At 40.4% G+C, this 20,495-nt stretch overlaps 1 protein-coding gene across 2 annotated transcripts in view; it reads left to right on the top strand.

The window, feature by feature from the left end:
- sgpl1 (sphingosine-1-phosphate lyase 1) overlaps window positions 1–20,495 on the top strand; it is a 74,062-nt gene that overhangs the window by 17,058 nt on the left and 36,509 nt on the right. For both annotated transcript variants that reach the window (XM_060854258.1, XM_060854259.1), the window contains exons 2-6: window positions 1,521–1,686; window positions 2,173–2,240; window positions 6,099–6,246; window positions 7,455–7,534; window positions 12,212–12,340. In XM_060854258.1, coding sequence (XP_060710241.1) covers window positions 1,521–1,686; window positions 2,173–2,240; window positions 6,099–6,246; window positions 7,455–7,534; window positions 12,212–12,340 — 591 coding nt within the window. The remainder of the gene's footprint in view (window positions 1–1,520; window positions 1,687–2,172; window positions 2,241–6,098; window positions 6,247–7,454; window positions 7,535–12,211; window positions 12,341–20,495) is intronic.

Here is a 20,495-nt window from a genome sequence, read left to right as displayed (position 1 = left end):
TGCGATTACAGAAACAGGGAAATGTGAGACCTAGGAGCAATTTGACAGCGAGTATGGAATTTATTTACTAAGTGATGATATTGTCAGACTGAGAGCAACCGTGGGTCAGCCATGACATAAATAATGGATGAACAAGACTTAATTGGAGCTGGGATGCAGGCGGCAGTGTTCTGCTTAGATTCAGTGTGTGAGACTGGTGGGGAAGCATTGGAGTAGTTGTGTTGGTACATAACAAAAGCTTGGTTGAAAATGTGGACAAAGGATGACTATTTGATAGCTTGTTTGGAAATACATAAAATGGAGAGGATATCTCATCATTCTACTTAACATAACCTGACACCTTTACATAGTTTTTGCCTTCATTGCCAGACTGTGATACTGGGCAGGGGTGGTTGAGGTATTCACTGTTACTAATCCTTCTTTTGTGTGTATTGTGTCAGGGGCTTGTCTAGTTATCATTGGCAGAGATAGACTGTTGGTAATTTTAAGCAGTGTACATTAGCTAACAAGATAGTTTATTGCCTGACTCTTATAAGTACAACATAAATTACTGGTCAGGCATGTTTACTAGAACTCTCAGGAGTTGTACAAAGTACATCTGCTCCCGACGAAGGCCAGTGTAGAACTCCTGCCCTTGCCCAAAGACAGATTGGTTGGAGCTAATGCAGTTTCAACGTTGACTCTTTCAGAAACCGTACATGTGCCACACCTCGGGACTGAGAGTCTTGCCTGATTTCAGATTTTCCTGGATGTTGTAATGGGGTGGTTCTAGCTGTTTGATTGTAATAGTTAGATTTGCTTTTCTAAGCAAGGACTGCATTGTTTTGTTTTGTTGTATGTCACATGCGAAGTGTTCAGAACACTTCTCAGCAGTTTTGTCTTTGGAGCTAATACTTGTGAAATGTTTTCTGGAACTTCATGCTCTGAATTATGGAAGTGCTTTAAATCCACAGCTGATTCCTTCCATAGCTCAGAAATTTGCCACATCAACGTTAATTTGTGAAATCAAAGGAAGACATTGTCTTGCTGACCACTAGTTTTCTCTTGGACTGCTTGCTGTCCTTTGATTTGTTGTTGCAATGGTTAAAGACATGAATAATTTAACGCTGAGAACTACCTGCAAGACGGTTCACTTGCGCTGTTAAAGAAATTTAACATGGTTTTTGGGTAATTTTGGCTTTCAGACACTTAGGATACTGTACTTGTAAAACAATTCGACAGAGTAGAGACTGACGATCTTGCTTCCTTTGACGGAAGAATTTTGACAGTGTGGGACAAGATCAGAAAGTTCATATTTTACCACTCGGGACTGGGAAGCTGGGGGTCAGTTGGTGCTTTCAAGACTGAGAGGAGGGAAGTTTTGTTCAGTGAAACAGCAAGCTATGCAGAGCAAACATGGGTGGGTAGAGTTGAGAAACATATCTACCTTCTTCATATTGAGGCCTGTCCGCCAAAGTCAGACTCGGGGTGAAAAAACGAATTTAGAATGCATTTGCTAATGTTGTTTCTTCTTCTAACAGGAAACACTGGATGTGTACAAAGAGACAATATGGCTGTATCTGGGAAAGGGAAAGAAGTACGTTAATGCACATTGCCAAGGCCTGGAGCCCTGGCAGATCATCGCCATCACTGCTGTGACCACTCTGCTGGGAGTGTGGCTCTATGGATTTCTATTCCAACAGCAAAGTAAGTTTGAGGATAAAAGGAAAATATTGCTGGTGCTCGTAATCTAAAATAAAAACAGTAAATGCTGGGGAAATGCAACAGGAGAGAGAAAAAGAATTAACATTTTGAGTTCAATATGATTCTTCTTCAGAAGCCCCCCATCATTCAGTCTTGGAGGCATGAATGTTACTGATTGACAGTTGAGGACTTATTACAAAGTCTTTATGCATTTTGGTCATGTGGAGTTTATGGAAGGAACACACCAATATACAAGATTTGTTTCTTTGGCTTGCCTTGGGAGCAGTGTCAGTGTACAGGCTGATCTGTTTGTGTTTGAGCATGGATTGATTAAGCATTACTGTTGGGTTTCGCACTGCAGATCATCCCACAGAAGATCTGCAGGTTCACCTAAAACAATGTCTCCGCTATCTCTGAACCACTCACAATTGTGTTTTGTCTTTGTTTTCTAACTTCTGACATTTGAAAATTTTACAAATCTTTCCACAGGTATTTCTTCAAGACTTAAAAAGTTCTTTTTCAAAATTGTAAGAAAACTGCCATTTCTGGCTGCTGCAGTAAGTATTCTGTCCTGTTTAGCAAGTTACTATTTATCTGCAATTAATAAGAGTTTGGAAGAGTTTCTTACAATTGAACACAGATGGACGACTTTCACAATTTCCCTTTCAATACCTATCTCCCTGCTGAAAACATCATTTGCTGGATCCCTGACCATTTCCCCTGTTTCATTTAGATCTATAGGAGACCATTGCAGGATGTCTTAATCTGGGATTAATAAGAAAGAAAGACAGTCTAGCTTTCGTATCATGCTGTTGCTGTTTTCAACCTTGGACCACACCAGAGCATTTTACAGTAATTAAGTACTTTTAACATAGTAAAGCAAAGTCATTAATTTGTTCCAAGTGAAGTCCCACAAACAACAACGAGGCAATGATCATTAACTTTTGTTTTAGTGATGTTTATTGAGGGATAAATATTAACCCGGCCACTGGGGAGAACCCTAATTTAAATTTGTGTGCCCGCTTAAGAGGACAGAAGATACTTTTGGGTTCATGTCTCATATGAAAGGCCAGATTCTGACAATGCAACATCCTCAGCACTGTATGAGGAGAGTTAGCCTTCATTTTGTCTGCTCCAGTCTGTGGAATGAGACCTGAACCTGAGACCTCTCAGCCCACCTCTGCAGTTTATCTATCCAAATCATTTATGTAAATGACAAAAAGTAGAGGGCCCTGCACCAATTCTTGTGGCACTCCACTGGTCACAGGCCTCCAGTCTGAAAAACAATCCTCCACCACCACCACCCTCTGTCTTCTACCTTTGAGCCAGTTCTGTATCCAAATGGCTAGTTCTCCCTGTATTCCATGAGATCTAACCCCTTGCTAATCAGTCTCACATGGGGAACCTTGTTGAACGCTTTACTGAAGTCCATATAGATCACGTCTACTGCGCTGCCCTCCTCAATCTTCTTTGTTACTTCAAAAAAACTCAATCAAACTTGTGAGACGTGATATCCCACGCACAAAGCCATGTTGACGATCCTGAATTAGTCCTTGCCTTTCCAAATACATGTACATCCTGTCCCTCAGGATCCCCTCCAACAACTTGCCCACCACTGAGGTCAGGCTCACCGGTCTATAGTTCCCTGGCTTGTCTTTACCGCCCTTCTTAAACAGTGGCACCACGTTTGCCAACCTCCAGTCTTCCGGCGCCTCACCTGTAACTATCGATGATACAAATATCTCAGCAATCACTTCTCTAGCTTCCCCACAGAGTTCTCGGGTACACCTGATCAGGTCCTGGGGAATTTATCCACCTTTAACCTTTTCAAGACATTCAGCACTTCCTCCTCTGTAATCTGGACATTTTGCAAGATGTCACCATCTATTTCCCTCCAGTCTATATCTTCCATATCCTTTTCCACAGTAAATACTGATGCAAAATATTCATTTCGTATCTCCCCTATTTTCTGTGGCTCCGCACAAAGACCGGCTTGCTGATCATGGAGGGGTCCTATTCTCTCCCTAGTTACACTTCTGTAATTCCAGACCACACAGCAATGCCGTTGACTCTTAACTTCCACATGGGTAATTAGGGATACGACAATTGCAGTCCTGACCCAATCTCGATGCCCACATTCCATGAACCAATACATTAAAAAAAAACTTTGCCCATCCTAGTTTTCAGATTCTAATTGTCAACTTTGTCAGAGGTTGTTATTATCTGCATATTGTGCATTTGATCACTAATTGTGTCATGCAGAGCAGGCTGTCTGAATATTTTGCCTCTGTTGGCTCTTGTAAAGAAGTATCCAATTTAGTTTCATTTTTTTCCCCTGTAGTCCTGCAAATGAGTGTCCTTCCTCAAATGTTAATTTGTCTTCAAGTTTCTCTGGAATTTCTCCCACTCTTTCAAAGGATGTGTGAAGGAGTATTTCTTCATTTCTCCTCCAGTTCTTTTTAGCATTTATTTTAAATGCGTAACCTCAGATTATCGATTCATTTGTCATGGGAAATAGTTTTTCCCTCTTTACTGTGTCAGACTTCCAAATACTTTTGAATTCCTCTGTCGGATTGTTTCCAATTCTCTTCACGACCTTGACGTTTCTCATAAAGTGTAACATCTAGAATTTGACACACTAGTTGAGGGATAGCCAGTAGTGTGCAATAGTTTCTCATTGTTCCTTTTTTACAACGTCCTCTTTCCTGTATACTTCATTTACCTCACCAGCTTGCCCTACCTCCAACAAGGATTTATGAAGGTGTAACCCCAAGTCTCTCTCTTACCTCTCTCAAAATAGTATAATTTAGTTTATATTACTTCTCCATGTTGTTCCTCTGAAAGTTTATTCCTTTGAAATTGCCCTCTTGAGCGCTGTTACTATCCCACTCACCACTTACTATGTTCCCAATGTTTGTGTCACCTGTAAACTTGTGCTCCTTAAACTTAATTTAGGTCATGGAAATATAAAGCTGATTAGGAAGAGTGAATGAAGAACTACTCTCTAAACTGGTTTATTGCGTATTTTTTTATTGAGTGTTTTAAGAGTGTGAGGTGCAGAGGCGGAATATCAGCAACAGACATGCAAGTAAAGATGAATTGGAAAAAACCCAGAGGCCAAACAACCTTTCCCTGTGTTATCTTTGTACATCATTGTGTGGAGACTCCCAACCACCGTGTGATCTCTTGGGAGAGGAGAGAATACAAATTAACAAAGCCTCAGGATTTGGGGAGAAATGCACTGGAAAATTCCTCCTGTGACGTGGATTAATATCCATGATACCTTGAACCCGACTGATCTCTACACAGCCAGAAGCAGGCTCAATGCCTACTTGCAGGGTACACGATGTTTACTCAACAGGCAGTGAAGTTACCTTTACCTGAACCCTTATCTTTGAATTGTCACCAGTGTGGCTTTTTCACTTTGTGTGCTTGCAGTGATTTGAATAACTTCACCTACTAGCACAATGGAAGACTTGTTGGCAAATTTGAACTTCTAAACTAGCTCCACGATTCTAACCTCTACCCTCAGGCCTCCATCTTCAGTCACTGGACATGTTTCTTTCTTTACTAGATGCAATGAACTGTACTACAAAAACTTCCTGTGGTAAAAAAAAATCCATCTTCCAGTTCTCTATGTAAAATAATGTTTGTTTGTCCTGTGTTTTGATGCTGGGTACTGATTTGATTGTGTACTGTAAATTAAGGGACAAATCCATTTTAAAAAAACTTTTGCTGTTGGATCATACAAAGGATTTAACTTTTATTTGCCTGTGATCCATAGCTGTGACAGCATCATGATTGTATTTTTAAAAAAGGGAAACAAAAGATCATTATCCACCTCCCCAATGTAGCTGATTCTAAAGTGTTTGTTGAAGTTGGGCTGAGTGCAGTGTGGCTTTGGCTGGTTTTCATATCCGCATTTCTGTGCCTCTGGACTTCACTCTGTGCTGTAGCTCTCTAGTTGCACACTTGGAGTGTGTCCAAGTCTGTATTAGGCGCAGAGTTAAGATCTGATCTCTGGCTGGATTTGAATTAGGCCAGGAAATACTTCGTACCGATTAATGTTTTTAAATTCACAAATGCTTCATCATTACCGAGTGATTTCAAAAGAAACGAAAAGCACCCAGAGCTGCATTATGCTATGTTTTTGAAAAAACTTACAAATAACCTCAGCCGTTTGAACTCAATTGATTCAGTTAAAAGAAAATGTTTTTTTTTAAAAAAAAGCAAATCATAAACTAATCCACCCTAAGAACTTCATTTCTCATAAGCTGGTCATCTCAAGCTAAATATCAGACGGGTGCAGGGCTCCAGGTTAGTAGTGGCACATCTGGTGAAGTGTATTGTGCTTATGATGCAATCACTTGAATATTGGCATGGGTTTCATTCTTCTGACATACTCCCATCAACAGGTACAGAAACAACTTAACAAGGCACTGGATGACCTTTCCACAAGCGTCTTAACACTTAAGGATGGAACGACGTACATTACGTCCCTACCTGCACAGGGCTTGGCAGAGTCTGAGCTGCTGTTAAAGCTTAAAGACTACAGCACAATGGGTAAATTAATAATATTGTATTTTGAAAGCTTTTCATCGTTCTTATTTTTTACTCTTCCCGACCAGTGAATGAAATTATCTTCTAAATCTTGTATACATAAAAATAGCGCTGGAGGTTTCTGCTGACATATATGTAGTGGACTTCAGTCCTAGTCTCTCGGTGCCTATAAGGTTCATCCTTCACTATTGTCAGTGGTATTTTCAGCTGCCTCCTTCCTAAGCTCTGGAATCAAACCTCCAAATCTCTCTATTTCTTTCTGCTCCTTAAGACCTTTGAAACCTAATATCCCTTTGTGTGTCTTACTTCTCAATCTTGTCCAGTGAAGTCTTCTCTGACAAAGCAACTTTGAGTGTTTTAGTTATGTTAAAGGCACTGTACGGATGTATCTTGTTTTTGTGCAATACCTCCCTCATTTCTGCATTGCTTTCTTACATCCTGTTTCTCACTCTGAAGCTCCTCATCACAAACAAAGCAGAATGTAATATTTATTTGGGATGGCGGGGATATGTGTTTCAAGCTTCAGCACCTGGGGATGGCAGCAGCATTACAATTACACTGCTGGATAAGTGGCAAGGAGGCTTAGAGTAATGATGCAGAGACTTGACTTCTGGGGTACTTAGGAACTTGCATTTCATGAATTAAATATATCTGGGATTTTAAAAAAATGCTAGTCTCAATAATTGCAGCCTTGAAGTGACTGGATTGTGATTTAAATTATTTGATTGACTAATGTCCTTTTGGGGAGGAAATCTGCTGATCTTACCTCGTCTCGTCTGTATGTGACTCCAGCCCTACGGAATTTGCCTGTTAGTTGCTCTAATGAGGTACTCAGTTGTATTCAAGAGTATGGCTCACCACTACTTTCAACAGCAGTGAGGGATGGGATAGTAAATACTGGTCTTCTGGTAATTCCCATGGCACTCTAATCCTGTGAATGTATTGAAGCAAAATTTACCCCATTTTGTGTGGAAATTCTTCATTATGTTTGATTAAACATTGTTCTTTAGTGCAAAGGTTTTCCATTATCAAAGCCACTCAGATTGATCTGCAGTCACTCAGAATTGCGACAAGCTTTATGCTGCTTCACCTCAGCAGGCTCATGCAGTGAGTCGCTTGTTCTGCAATTAAGTGTTATCTAATCTTGGGTGAGAAAGCTGCAGTGACCAACAAAGCGTTCACTTGCTGAAACTGCATTTTGTATTTTGTAGGAGAGGTACACTGGGAGAAAGGGCAAGTCTCTGGGACAGTGTATAGTGGCGAGGAACAGCTCACAAAGCTGATGGTGAAGGTAAGAAGTGTCTTAATATGACGTTATGACAACAGAACAATTATTTATAAGCTACAGCAATTCTCACTTTACTGGCTCAAAGCCAGCAACTTTTTTTAAAGCACTCCCAACATTTTCTTTTTTGGTTGACCAGATCACTATTCTTTCAAGTGGTCAATGCCAGCATAACATTGGCAGCCTGCAATTGACAAGAATCTCTATACTGTACAGAATCTTTTGTAGCAGCACCAATAATGTTGCCATTATTAGCAGAACATTGATGAGATGCTCACGGAACATTTCAGGGAATGTTCCTGGGAAGAAAGCTTCATCTTATGAGGAAATATTGGGCATGCATACATTGGCATTTAGAAGTTGAAAGGTGAGATATTGCAACATGAGTGAACGATTGAGAGGGTTTGACAGTGTGGAGTTTGTAAAGATATTTTGTAGAACCATGGATGTATGACCAGGAGTAGTCCACTCAGGCCCTCAAGCTTGCTCTGAAATTCAAGAAGGTCATGGGTGACCTGATTTCCCTTTGTTAATCAAGAATTGATCTACCTCTGCCTGGGCTGTTCAATGGGGAAGCGGTCCACAGACTCACCACTCCTTGGAGAAATTCCTCCTCGTTCCTATCAGAAATGGAAGACCTCTTATTTTTGAACTGTGTCCCATAGTTCTAGTCTCTCCTTCTAGTAGAAACCTCCTTTCAACACTAGCCTGACAGGTTCCCTCAGGGTCTTGTATGTTTGAATATGTTCGCCTCTCATTCTTCTAACCTTCAATGGAAACAGAACCAACCTGTCAAACCTGTGTCCAACTAGGGGATGTAGTTTAAAAATAAGTCTGTCCCGTTTAAAATTGAGTTGAAGTGAAATTTCTTTTCTCAGTTCATTTAATTTAGTCAATTCTGAGTTAGTCAGACTCTTGATCAGTGATTGAGTCAAGCTTTTAGTGGCACTGGTAGTAAAGTGGAGTTAAGGCAATCAGCCTTGGGCGGACTAATTAGTGAAGTACGCTCGATGGGCCGAGTGGTCTGCAATGTTTTGATTTCTTATGATCTTATGACCATTTTGTGTACAATGCCTCTCAATCCTGATATGCATTCCAGACTCTAACACATAGTCAATCATACAGAGGAACTTGGAGTCATTTTAATAATAACCTCCCAATATTTAGTTTCAGTAATGATCTGAGAGTAACATTGTGATTCAGTGCCACCTTTCACATCCTCAGGACATCTGAAAATATTTCACAGCTGCTGAATCACTCTTGCAGTGTAGTTGCTGCTCTGCAGCACAACTGCTGATTTGCACAGCAAACCCCATGAGCAGCAATGAGATCGAGGAACTGAAACGACGTGTGAGGTCTCAATTCAAAGCTGCCCTTGAAGCATCAACATCTTTTAGAATGTTGCAGCCCCTCGGTGTTGAAGTGTCAAGCATGCACCGTCATCTGAGAATGCTTACTTTAGTTTCCAGTACACTTTGTTACCTTAGGTTAACTCATCTTAGAGTTTTTTTGTTTCTGAGAAGAAAGAGGAGTTTGATATTTTGTTGGGGACTTGGCTGTAACAGATCACCAGATCCAAAAATGTTTAATTGATGGTCTCAAGAGCGCCCATTTTTTTGTTTCACTCTATTCTATTCTGCTTAGTTTGTCATGAGTCACTCAATGCCTGTTGACAGTTTACTCCTATTGAGTGAAAGAACATTTACCTTGAATTGCCCATTGGATACAAATTGATTGGACAATCTCTCTTCATGATCAAAAATAAGGAACATTGTGGACATCATTAATTAGAAGTCAGAGAAAAACATAAATATAGTTTCTGTTAGTGTTATTACTTATCAGTACCAGAGTACAAAAGAAATATTAACAAAATAGTCCAGGAGACGTTTTTCAATTGCACAGTTTCAGTTTAAGTTCACAGAGTTCTAATTAAGCATACACTCCTTACTCATTATTATAAATGAGCACTGTGGTGTAGTGGTTATATGACTAGGCTTGTAATCTGAAGGACATGACTTTAAATTCCTCTATGGAATTTTAATTTGAGTTGTTTAAAAGAAATAAACCTGGAAGTTAACAAGCTGCTACCAGTAAAAGTGACCTTGAAGGTCAAATATCCGTACAATGTGAAACATTTGGTCCATGTATTCCACATCGATCGCTTTCCCAAACAAAACTAGTCCCATCTGTCTGCATTTGGTCCATATTCCTCCAAACCCATTCATGTACTTATCTAAGTGTTGGTTGATTGTTGACTGTGCTTTCAGGAAGAAGATCTGCGCTTTCAGAAAGGAGATCTCCTGTGCTGACTTCTTACATATAAACACATACATTAGGAGCAGGAATAGACCATTTGGCCCCTCAGCGTGCTTCATCATTGATAAGATAATGGCAGATCTGAATGTCTCAAATCCACTTTGCTGTCTAACCCCTGTAATCTTTGACTACCTTTTCAGTCAAGATTTTATCTTAAAAATGTTTAGTGATTCAGCCCGCACTGCTGTCTGAGTGAAGAGAATTCCACAGACTTCACCACCCTCTGAGATAAATAATTTCTTATCATCTGCATCTTAAATGGTGGACCCTTACTTTTAAATTGTGCCCTTAATTCTCGTCTTCCCCCATAAGGAGAAACATCTTGTCTACATTCACCTTCAGGGGCTTGTACATTTCAGTAACACCACTTCATGTTCTTCTAAACCCCAATCTGTTCAACCTTTTCTCAAAAGATAACTCCTTCATCACTGATATTCGTCAAGTAAACGTCTCTAACTTGTCCCTCTAATGTAATTGTTTCCTTTGTTAAATAAAGAGACCAGAATGATATGCAGTATTCTAAACATGGTCTTGCAAATGCCCTGTACAATTCTGGCATAATTTGTATTCTATTTCCATTGCAATAAATGATAATGTTTAATTTGCCTTCCTAGTCATTTGCTGTACTTGAATCATCTAAATTTTGCATGCATGTTTCAGTGCACTCAGATTGCTCTGTACTGCAGAATCCTACAATCTTTCTCTCCAATTATATTGCATATTGCCTTTCTACTGTTCTTGCTGAGTGGGCAAGTTTGTAATTCCCACATTTTAGCCATATGCCAGTTTTTTTTTTTGTCCCTGATCTAACCTATCAAAATCACTTTGCAAATTCTTTGTCCTCCTCACAGTTACTCTCCTACTTATTTTGTGTTATCATCAAGGTTAGCAACCTTGCATTTAGTCCCTTTCATTATAATAGATTGTAAGTAGTTAATGCTCCAGAATTGATCCTTGTGGTTACAGCTAGCCAGCCTAAGAATGATCCATCTTGCTTCCTGTTTGCTTCTTTGGGGTGGCGTGGTGGCTCAGTAGTTAGCACTACTGCCTCACTGTACCAGGGACGTGGGTTCGATTCCAGTCAATGGTGACTGTCTGTGGAATTTACACATTCTTTCCATCCTTCCTGTTTTCCAAGTGCTCTAGCTTCCTTCCACTGTCCAAAGATGTGCAGATTAAGTGTTTGGCCATGTTAAATTGCCCCTAGTCTTTAGGAATGTGCAGGTTAGGTGGATTAGCCATGGCAAATGTGGAGTTATGGGGAAGGGGGGGTGTGGGTCGGAGTCTGGATGGGATGCTGTTTTGAAGATCGTTGCAGATTTAATGGGCCAAATGGCTTCTTTCCGCACTGTTGGGATTCTCTGTTGACCAACCAGATCTGTATCCATGATCATATGTTACAGTAGACACCAAGAGCCCTTAGTTTGTTTGATAACCTTTGATGTGGAACCTTGTTAAATGCCTTTGGAAATCCAAGTATACGACATGTAGAAGTTTGCTTTCGACTGCATTACTTATTCCTTCCTCAAAGAACTCTTAATAAATTAGTCAAGAATGAGTTCCTTTTGTTGAACTATGTTGAATCTGCCTAATTGCAGTAATAATTTGCTATAACCCTGCTATAACTTCCTTAATAATAGATTCTACATTTTCACTACAATGGATTTCTAGGCCTAAATGTGGCTCCAAACAATGAAATTGTGATTGACTCTAATTGTCTATGAATTAGCCTAATAGCCTCAATTATATTAAAAAAGCAAGTAAAAATTTGATGGATTCTTGACCTCAGTCAAATCTCTTGCTATTGATTTTAAACTCTGAGACAACACAAAGATCAGAGATAGGAAGAGGAGATGGAAGACTAGCGCAGGAGTGATAACGACATTGTCCAGTAGTGCAGCCATACTGTGACAGTGAAACAACAGAACCTCGAGTTGGGAAGGATATCCTGAAATGTTTCAGAGCCGATGAAATATTTTGGATGGATAGTTACTGCTCATCAGTATAGGGAAATGTGGTAACCAACTTGTATGTAGCAATCTTCTTCAGAAAGCAATGAGATAAATGATCAGATAATCTTTGCTTCTGAGTTTGTGCTCACGGGATTGCAAAAGCTCCCCTGACACGATTGGGAAAAAAAGGATGTTCTCCCTTGTGTTCTCAAGTGTTTTATGGATTCAACGGGAAAGGAATTAAAAGAGAAAAGAATATGGAGATGGATTGAGTTGAAGCAGGGTAGGTGAAGGCAAGTCTGAAATATACAGCATGGGCGTATTGGGTCAAACAGGCTGTTCCTCTGCTGTAAATATTTTGGTGACTTAATTAGGAATTAAGAGATCTGCTAACGCAGTTACGTTTTGTTTTAAGGTTTATGGAGACTTTGCTTGGAGTAACCCACTACATCCGGACATCTTCCCTGGTGTGAGGAAGATGGAAGCGGAGGTTGTTCGAATGGCTTGTACTCTCTTCCGAGGGGGGCCAGAATCCTGCGGGACGGTAGGTAGATGCCACAGTAGTAAAAATGCTTGCCTTTACTTGGGAATGCAGAAGGCCATTCAGCCGCTTGGAACTGCTCTGCCATTCGAAATGCCATTTGTCGTAGCCAGCTCTTTGACACCACACAATGTATCTTGAATCCTATATCCTGAACTGGAATTCTGCTAAATTTCGGAAGTTGGAAATCAGAGCTTTGCAAAAGAAACATACTTAATGATAATCACAACTATTCAGTTATTGTTCAGTAATTATAAGATTCTGTTGGCAGTCTTGAGGTAGAATAGGTCTCTTAATTAGTAATAGTTTTAAGCTGAGGTTTATAAGATGTCCCACGTATGCATTTGGTCTCAGTCACTGTTATTAGCCAGGAATGCAAGCATAATAATGCGGATGCTGGAAACGTGAAACAAACACAAAATGCTGAAGAAATTCATCAGGTATTGCAGCATCTGTGAAGAGAGAAACAGTTCTGAAGAGGAGTTATTCTGGACCTGGTGAATATGTCCTACATTCTCTTTGTTTGTTAAGTAGAACATTAGTCACTGATTGAAGGTGATAGGCAATGTAACAACTGTATGTTGTATCAGCATTATATGTTTGATAATCTCGGTCTTTCAGGAACCAGATATTTCATAAATGATAAGATAGTCCAAAGGATGCACTTTGTTCCTTGCTTGCTGCCTGAACTGCTGTGCTCTTCCAGCACCACTAATCTAGAATCTGGTTTCCAGCATCTGCAGTCATTGTTTTTACCTCTTCTTTGTATTCTGTTCGCCAAGCTGTTGATATCCTGGCTTTATTACAAAAAGATTTGTTCTCCAATCTGTTCCTGTGCAGCTGCAACATTGGCATCTACCTGATAACGTGGAAAATTGTCCAAGTATGTCCTATTTGTAGAAAGCAGGTCAAATCCAGTCTGCTGACTTAACCTCCCGTCTGTTTGCTCTCAATGATCAGCAAAGTGATGGAAGGTGTTGTTGACACCATGACACTGTTGCACAGGAGTAACCTGTTCACCATTGCTCAGCCACTCTAGGCCACTCTGTTCCAGGACATATGTTGTACTTGTTCTAAATATGAAACCCAGATGTGAGGTTAAAGTTCCTGTACTTAACATCAAGGCAGCACTTGACCTAGTACCACCAAGAGCAAAAATTGAAATCAATGAGAATTGAGGTGGAAGAGAGCAGGTTGGAGGCGTTCTGAGTAGAAAGGAAGGTAGTTGGTCTTGAGTTGGAGACCAGTCATCTCAGTTGTGGAACATGCCTGTAAGAGTTCCCCAGGCTGGTGTCCTAGGCTCAACCATTTTCAGCTGCTTCATCAATGACCTTCCCTCCATCTTAGGGTCAGAAAGGGTACGCTCACTGATGATTGCAACTGTTCAGGATCATTTATGACTCCTTTGATACTGAAGCAATGCTTGTCCTTAAATAGCTTTGGGTTACTAATGTTAACATTAATGTTATACATGTGCTTGGCAATGACCATCTTCAACAATTGTGACTCTGCCAGGTCTCCTTGACATTCACTAACATTAACGTCACTGAACTTCCCATCTTTAGAACATTGTGAGGGTTAGTATTGACCAGAAACTATATGTAAACAATGGCAGCATGCGGCTTCAGGAGCAGGCCAGTGACTAGGTGTTCTGCAGCAAGTTACTCACTTCCTGCCTCCCCAAAGCTGTACACTACAGGGTACAAGCCAGGAATGAAGATTGTCCACTTGCCTGAATGAGTGCAGCTTCAACAGCCCTCAAGAAGCTTGACATCATCCAGGATAAAGCAGAACGTTCACCACTTTGATCATTGGCATCCCCCCACCAATATACAATGGCAGCAATATGTATCTAAGAAAAGGTGCATTCAGCAGCATGACATGGCTTCCTTGATTACACTTTCTCAATCCATGGGCTCCACCATGTAGAATCATAAAAGTCATAAAGATGCACAGCATGGAAATATACCATTCGGTCCAACTTGTCCATGCTGACCAGATATCCTAAATTAATATTGTCCCATTTGCCAGCAATTTGATGAATATTCTTCTAAACTCTTTCTATTCATGTACCTATCCAGATGCCTTTTAAATGTTGCAATTGTACCAGCTTCCACCACTTCCTCTGGCAGTTCATTCCATTCATGCAACCGCCTCTGTATCACAAAGTTGCCCCTTAGTCCCTTTTGAATCTTTCCCCTCTCACCTTAAATGTATGTCCTCGAGTTTTGGACTCTTTCCCCCAACTCGGAAAAAGACCTTGACTATTCACCTTATCCATGCCCCTCATGATTTAATAAACCTCTATAAGGACATCCGTCATCCTCCGGTGGTCAGGGAAGATAGCCCCAACCTATTCAGCCTCTCCTGAAAGCTCAAATCCTCCAACCCTGGCAACATCCTTGTCAATCTTTTCTGAACCATTCCAAGTTTCACAATATCTTTCCTGTAGCATGGAGACCAGAAGTGAACGCAGTAATCCAAAAGTGACTTCTCAACTCCTGTACTCATTGCACTACCAATAAAGGTAACTGTACCAAACATCACCTTCACTACCCTGTCTACCTGCGACTCCACTTTGAAAGAACTATGAAGCTGCATTCCAAGGTCCCTTTGTTCGGCATTCCCCAGGACTGTACCATTAAGTGTATAAGTCCTGCTCTGATTTGCCTTTGCAAAATCTACCACATTCACATGTATCACCATGTGTGTCTCCTCAACCCGTCGGCCCTAATGATCAAGATCCTGTTATAGTCTGAGGTAACCACCTTCACTGTCCACTACACCAATTTTGGTGTCATCTGAAAACTTACTAACTATTCTTCCTATATTTATATCCAGATAATTTATATAAATGACAAAAGCAATGGACCCAGCACCGATCCTTGCAGCGCACAGCTAGGCCTCCAGTCCAAGAATGTCAAGGGTAGCAATGTATTGCATCACCATTACCTGAGATTCCTTACCAAGTTGCACACAATCTTGCCTTGGAACTATATCTGTTCTTTCACCTGCTTCTTCAGTGTTGTTGGTTTAAGGATGTGGATTCCACCTGCCCACTCCAAAAATTTGGCATTTTGGGTTCTCCTATGCCAGTTGGAATGCAGTTGCTCAAAAAGGCAGCTCACTACTACCTTCTAAAAGGAAACTAGAGATGAGTAGTAAATGCTAGCCTAGCCAGGGAAGTCACTTTTTGAGAGAGTAAAGAAAAAGCCACATTCTATCTGATTTGTAAATAGTGTTATTAATTAAAGGCTTTATCTTCAAAAAAACTTGTATTTATATTGTGTTTTTAAGCTGTTGTGCTTCACAAAATTCTAACCAGATACAAGTTGAGATGCATTGGGAAAACTGACTTGGTGCAATGAGCTCTGCACAACATCTGGGGCTAAGGGGATCAGAAGATATGGAGAAAGGTGGGACTGGGCTGTTGAATTGAAAGATCAGTCATGCTCAAAGTGCCAAACAGCCTACCCCTCCTCCGATTTTGTGTTTCAATGAAAGAGGAGGTGAGATTTTAGGGAATGTCAGAAAGGAGGGGGAAAGCAGTTTAGTGAGGGAATTCCAGAGTTTAACACCTATGCAGCTGCCAGGAATGCCCGCCATTGGTAGGACAAATGATGTTGACATGTGTATGAGGCCAGAATTGGAGAAATGCAGAGATCTCAGTTGATTGGAGGAAGAGACCGGCAGAGAAGTGTTTCCTTTGAACCATTACAATTCCAAAATTCCATAGCTGAGTCGTCGAGTCTGAATTACTGCAATTGAATGCAGAAAGGCAGCTGACTTCATTAAAACTGTCTTTAATAAGAACGGCCCAATATCTTGATACACAAGAAACATGTAATGCAAAGGGAATACAATGCATAAAACTGAAGAATGGTTGAGGTATTTACTTGCCAGGGATGTGGAATAGAAATATAGAACACCAAAGACAGGCCAGTCAGCAACTTTGCCTGCTCCTTGAAAACATTGCTTAATTCGTTTCCATCCCATGGCAGCTTCCCATTAGTTTTACTTGTTTTCACCTCTATTGTGATATCACATATTATTTCAGTGTACAGATAGAGCCATAGAGATGTACAACACAGAAACAGACCCATCAGTCCAACTCATCCATGCTGACCAGATATCCTACCCTAATCGAGTCCTATTTGCCAGCACTTGGCCCATATCCCTGTAAATCCTTCCTATTCAAAATCAATCCAGAAGCCTCTTAAATGATGTAATTCCACCAGCCTCCACTTCTGCTGGCAGCTCATTCCATACACGCACTACCCTCTATGTGAAAAGTTGCCCCTTAAGTTGCTTTTATGTTTATCCCCTTTCATCCTAAACCTATGCTGTCTCGTACTGGACTCCCCCACCCCAGGGAAAAGACCTTGTCGTTTTATCCTATCCATGATGCTTTGATGACAGATGATCTCAGTCACCCTGGTGCTTACTGAGATTCCAGTGCCATGTATGTATTAAATAGTGAAGCTTTGCTGTAAACAGCTGCTGTCAGAGGCCTGACAGAAGGTTGTTTCAAGCTGCTTTGGTACATTAAGTCACTGTGGAATCAGTGGTGCCATGACTAGCTCGGAGAATCTGTTTATGTTGAAAGCATTGATTTTATAATGATAGCTGTCCTTTGCATTTCAGCTCAGGAAGTTTAAATACATCTGGTTGATTTATACTGTTCAGTTTGTTATACTGAGAGATGTCTATCTTGGAGTAAAGGTAGATGTAATGTTATGCAAGTCCAGTCATTGCAGAGTAACGACCAATAATGACAAAAGCAGAGTACAAATCTGAGGCCATCATTGCTGAGAAGTTGCATCACTTGTAGTCAAGTACACAGTTCCTTTCACTAGGAGACTATACCAGAGATTTGCTGATTCCACTGTCGGAATGCAGTCGCTTTAACCTCATCCATGCTCTTTGAGAGGTTTCGAAAATACTCCCACTTTGGAACACTATTGAAACAAAAACAAAATTATTGCAAATGTTGGAGATCTGAAATTTAAAAGAAAAAGGAAGTGCTGGAGAGACTATCAAGTTTGGCAGTGTCTGTGGAGACAGACAGAGTTAACAGGATTAATGCAGAGCAAAGGTCATTTGTAATTGGAAATAAAAGCATGATAGACATGGGGACAAAGTGGAGGACAGAGCTTACTGTCTGCTGTTCAGTTTATTTTAGGCAGTATTTAAAGTTCATAAAAGATGAGCTAGTAATATAAAAGAAGATTGCAAGATTTTCTTTTAGATTCAGAAAAATTAAGAAAGAGACCAGTGGATATTAGACTGTTGGAAAATGAAGCTGGAGAAATAGTAATGAGGAACAAAAAAAGGCAGATGAACGGAATAGGCCTCCTTGCCTAGAGATAAGGACACGACCACTGTGCCACAAAATACCTGGAATCATTACTTTATCTAAAGCGATTAATACTTGGAATCTAGTTAGGGTGCTGTTGGCAAAGACAGTGAAATCATTGAGTTTGATGCTGTGAAGTGCTTGCCTAGATGAGCTTGATGTGAACTCTCTCGTCTCTACCTACCTGAGCTTGCAGTGAGAGACTTTTTGGCATTGATTCTTTTTCTAGTTCTTGCACATGCTGCAATATTCACTCCGACCACCAAAGAGAGAAGGATATTCAGTCAGTAATGGGAGAGGAGGTGCATGCATGTTTGGTAGATATGGGGGTGTTCACTGTGACAATTGTTGTCTCTGCCATCAATCCCTGGTGTGGTTATATGTATAAATATAAAAAACCCTCCAATTTGTGCTGTTCTATTCACCTTCATTATCGGTTAATTGACCTTTCACAGAAGACAGACATCTTCATCAGCAATTTCCTGGCAAAATGTCAGACTTAGAGGATACTTGGCTTGAAGTGACACCTCATGACTGACACATAAATACACCAAGCAAATAAATGAATTCTCTAATATAGTGCTGGCAAGCAGCGTCCACTCAGTGTTCTGCTTTCTCCCAAGAATCATTTCTAATGGGTTTCATGGCATCCAGCTCTGTTTATGCTTCAGTCTAGACTGTGTGTCTTGAGGGATTAGACAAGGTTTCCCGAATTTGGACTGAAAGCCAGTATTGGAAAAGACGTCACAGCTCATCGTGTAGCTCCAGGAAGTCTGACATGATCGAAACTGGAAAGGGAACCATTTGCAGAGTTCCAGACAAAAAGCAGGAAGGGTGAAATTGGACTGATTGGATAGATATTTTTCAAAGAGTCAGTACAGATACAATGGGTAGAATAGCCACCATCTATGTTTCTGTAAATGTGCATCCCATTCCATTTCTTGTTATCAAGTGGGTTTAAATCACTTTGACAAGCTAATAGTAAATATTCTGTGCATCTGTCATTCATTAATCTTCTCAATTAGACATTGAGGGAGGACAGTGCAAAATTGAAGGAGCAGGTCAAAAGAAATTTCTTTGTGGGGATGATTAAATAGGCTTTGATCAAGGTACTGAAATAGCAGTGGAGGTGGAATCCATTGTGGCTGTTCAAAAGTAAAAGATAAATGACCGGAAGATTTTTTAAAATTGTTGGGCTAATTGCTGGGGAATGGGTTTAATGGGATAACTAAGTCAGGGAATTAACACAGGAGCAATGTGTGTACATGCTGTGCTGCTGAAATTATTGCTGTTGTTTTTCATCCCATGTCAATTTAATACCAAATTGCCTCTGTATTTTAAATGATCATTGTGACTATATTTTTCTTCGGAGAAAATTTCATTCCACTTCAGTTACTTTAATTAGGAATTTTAAAAATACCTGAGTCTGGCTTGGGAAGAAGTAGCCTTCTACCTTGTGGAGGTTACATAACTGTTCAGGACTGTGCCAAACTCTCTCCAGGGATTTTTGCCAGTTTAACTTGGGCAGCAGCTAGGAGTGGGATACAAGTCTATAAATGAAGGCAGGCATATACTGGTGTACTCCAGAAAACCTTGGGAGCAAATATTCAGCATTTTTATGTTGCCAAGGTCTGTGTCTATGTTCAGTGCATATGTACATGAATAGCTCATACAGTTCTTTTGTCAGTACAGTTATTGTCAGTAGAATAATGGGCGAAAGGGTGATTGTGAAACTACTTGTAACATTCCTGCTTTCATCATGATGTCTGTGTATATACTGGTCTTTCAGTGGGTGAAATATTGGGTATATACTTTGGATTGCAATCTGTATTCAAGTAAAATAATACAAAGATGCCAGAGATCTGAAACAAAAACAGAAATTGTGGAGAAACATAGCAGGTCTGGCAGCATCTGTAGAGAGAAAACAGAGTTAACGTTTCAACCCTTCTAAGAAATCGCAAGAGTTGGTTGAGATGCTAAATAAATATTCTGGATGTAGAATTGCTAGCTAAGCTGGAAGGTTCATTTTCAGACATTTCATCACCACACTAGTTAACATCATTATGAACCTCTGGATGAAGCATTGGTGCATGGCCCGCTTTCTGTTTGTGTTTAGGTTTCCTTGGGTTGGTGATGTCATTTCCTGTTCTTTTTCTCGAGGGTGGTAAATGGGATCCAAGTAATTGTGATTGTTGATAGAGTTCCAGTTGGAATACCATGCTTCTAGGAATTCTCGTGTGTGTCTCTGTTTGGCTTTTCCTAGGGTGGAAGTGGTGTCCTTACTCATCTGTATATAAGGATACTAGTGACAGCAAGTCATGTCTTTTTGTGGCTAGTTGATGTTCATGTGTCCTGGTGGCTAGTTTTCTTCCTGTTTGTCCAATGTAATGTTTGTTAGAGTTCTTGCAAGGTATTTGTAAATGACATTAGTTTTTCATGTTGTCTGTATAGGGTCTTTCAAGTTCATTAGCTGCTGTTTGTGTGTTGGTGGGTTTGTAGGCTACCATGATGCCAAGAGGTCTGAGTAGTCTGGCAGTCATTTCCAAGATGTCTTTGACGTAGGGGAGAGTGGTTTGGGTTTCTGGGTGTGTTCTGTCTGCTTGGTGGGGTATGTTGCTGAGAAATTGGTGGACTGTGTTCATTGGGTACCAGTTCTTTTTGAATACACTGTATAGGTCATTTTCCTCTGCTCTGCATAGTTCCTCTGTGCCGCAGTGTGTGGTGGCTCATTGAAATAAGGTTCTAGTGCAGCTTCGTTTGTGGATGTTGGGATGGTTGCTTCTGTAGTTCAATATTTGGTCC

The sequence above is a fragment of the Hemiscyllium ocellatum genome, chromosome 43, assembly GCF_020745735.1.
Source record: "Hemiscyllium ocellatum isolate sHemOce1 chromosome 43, sHemOce1.pat.X.cur, whole genome shotgun sequence".
NCBI classification, from domain to species: Eukaryota; Metazoa; Chordata; class Chondrichthyes; order Orectolobiformes; family Hemiscylliidae; genus Hemiscyllium; species Hemiscyllium ocellatum.
Note: the sequence above shows the minus strand (reverse complement) of the source record. Positions and strands in the feature narration are given on the sequence as shown.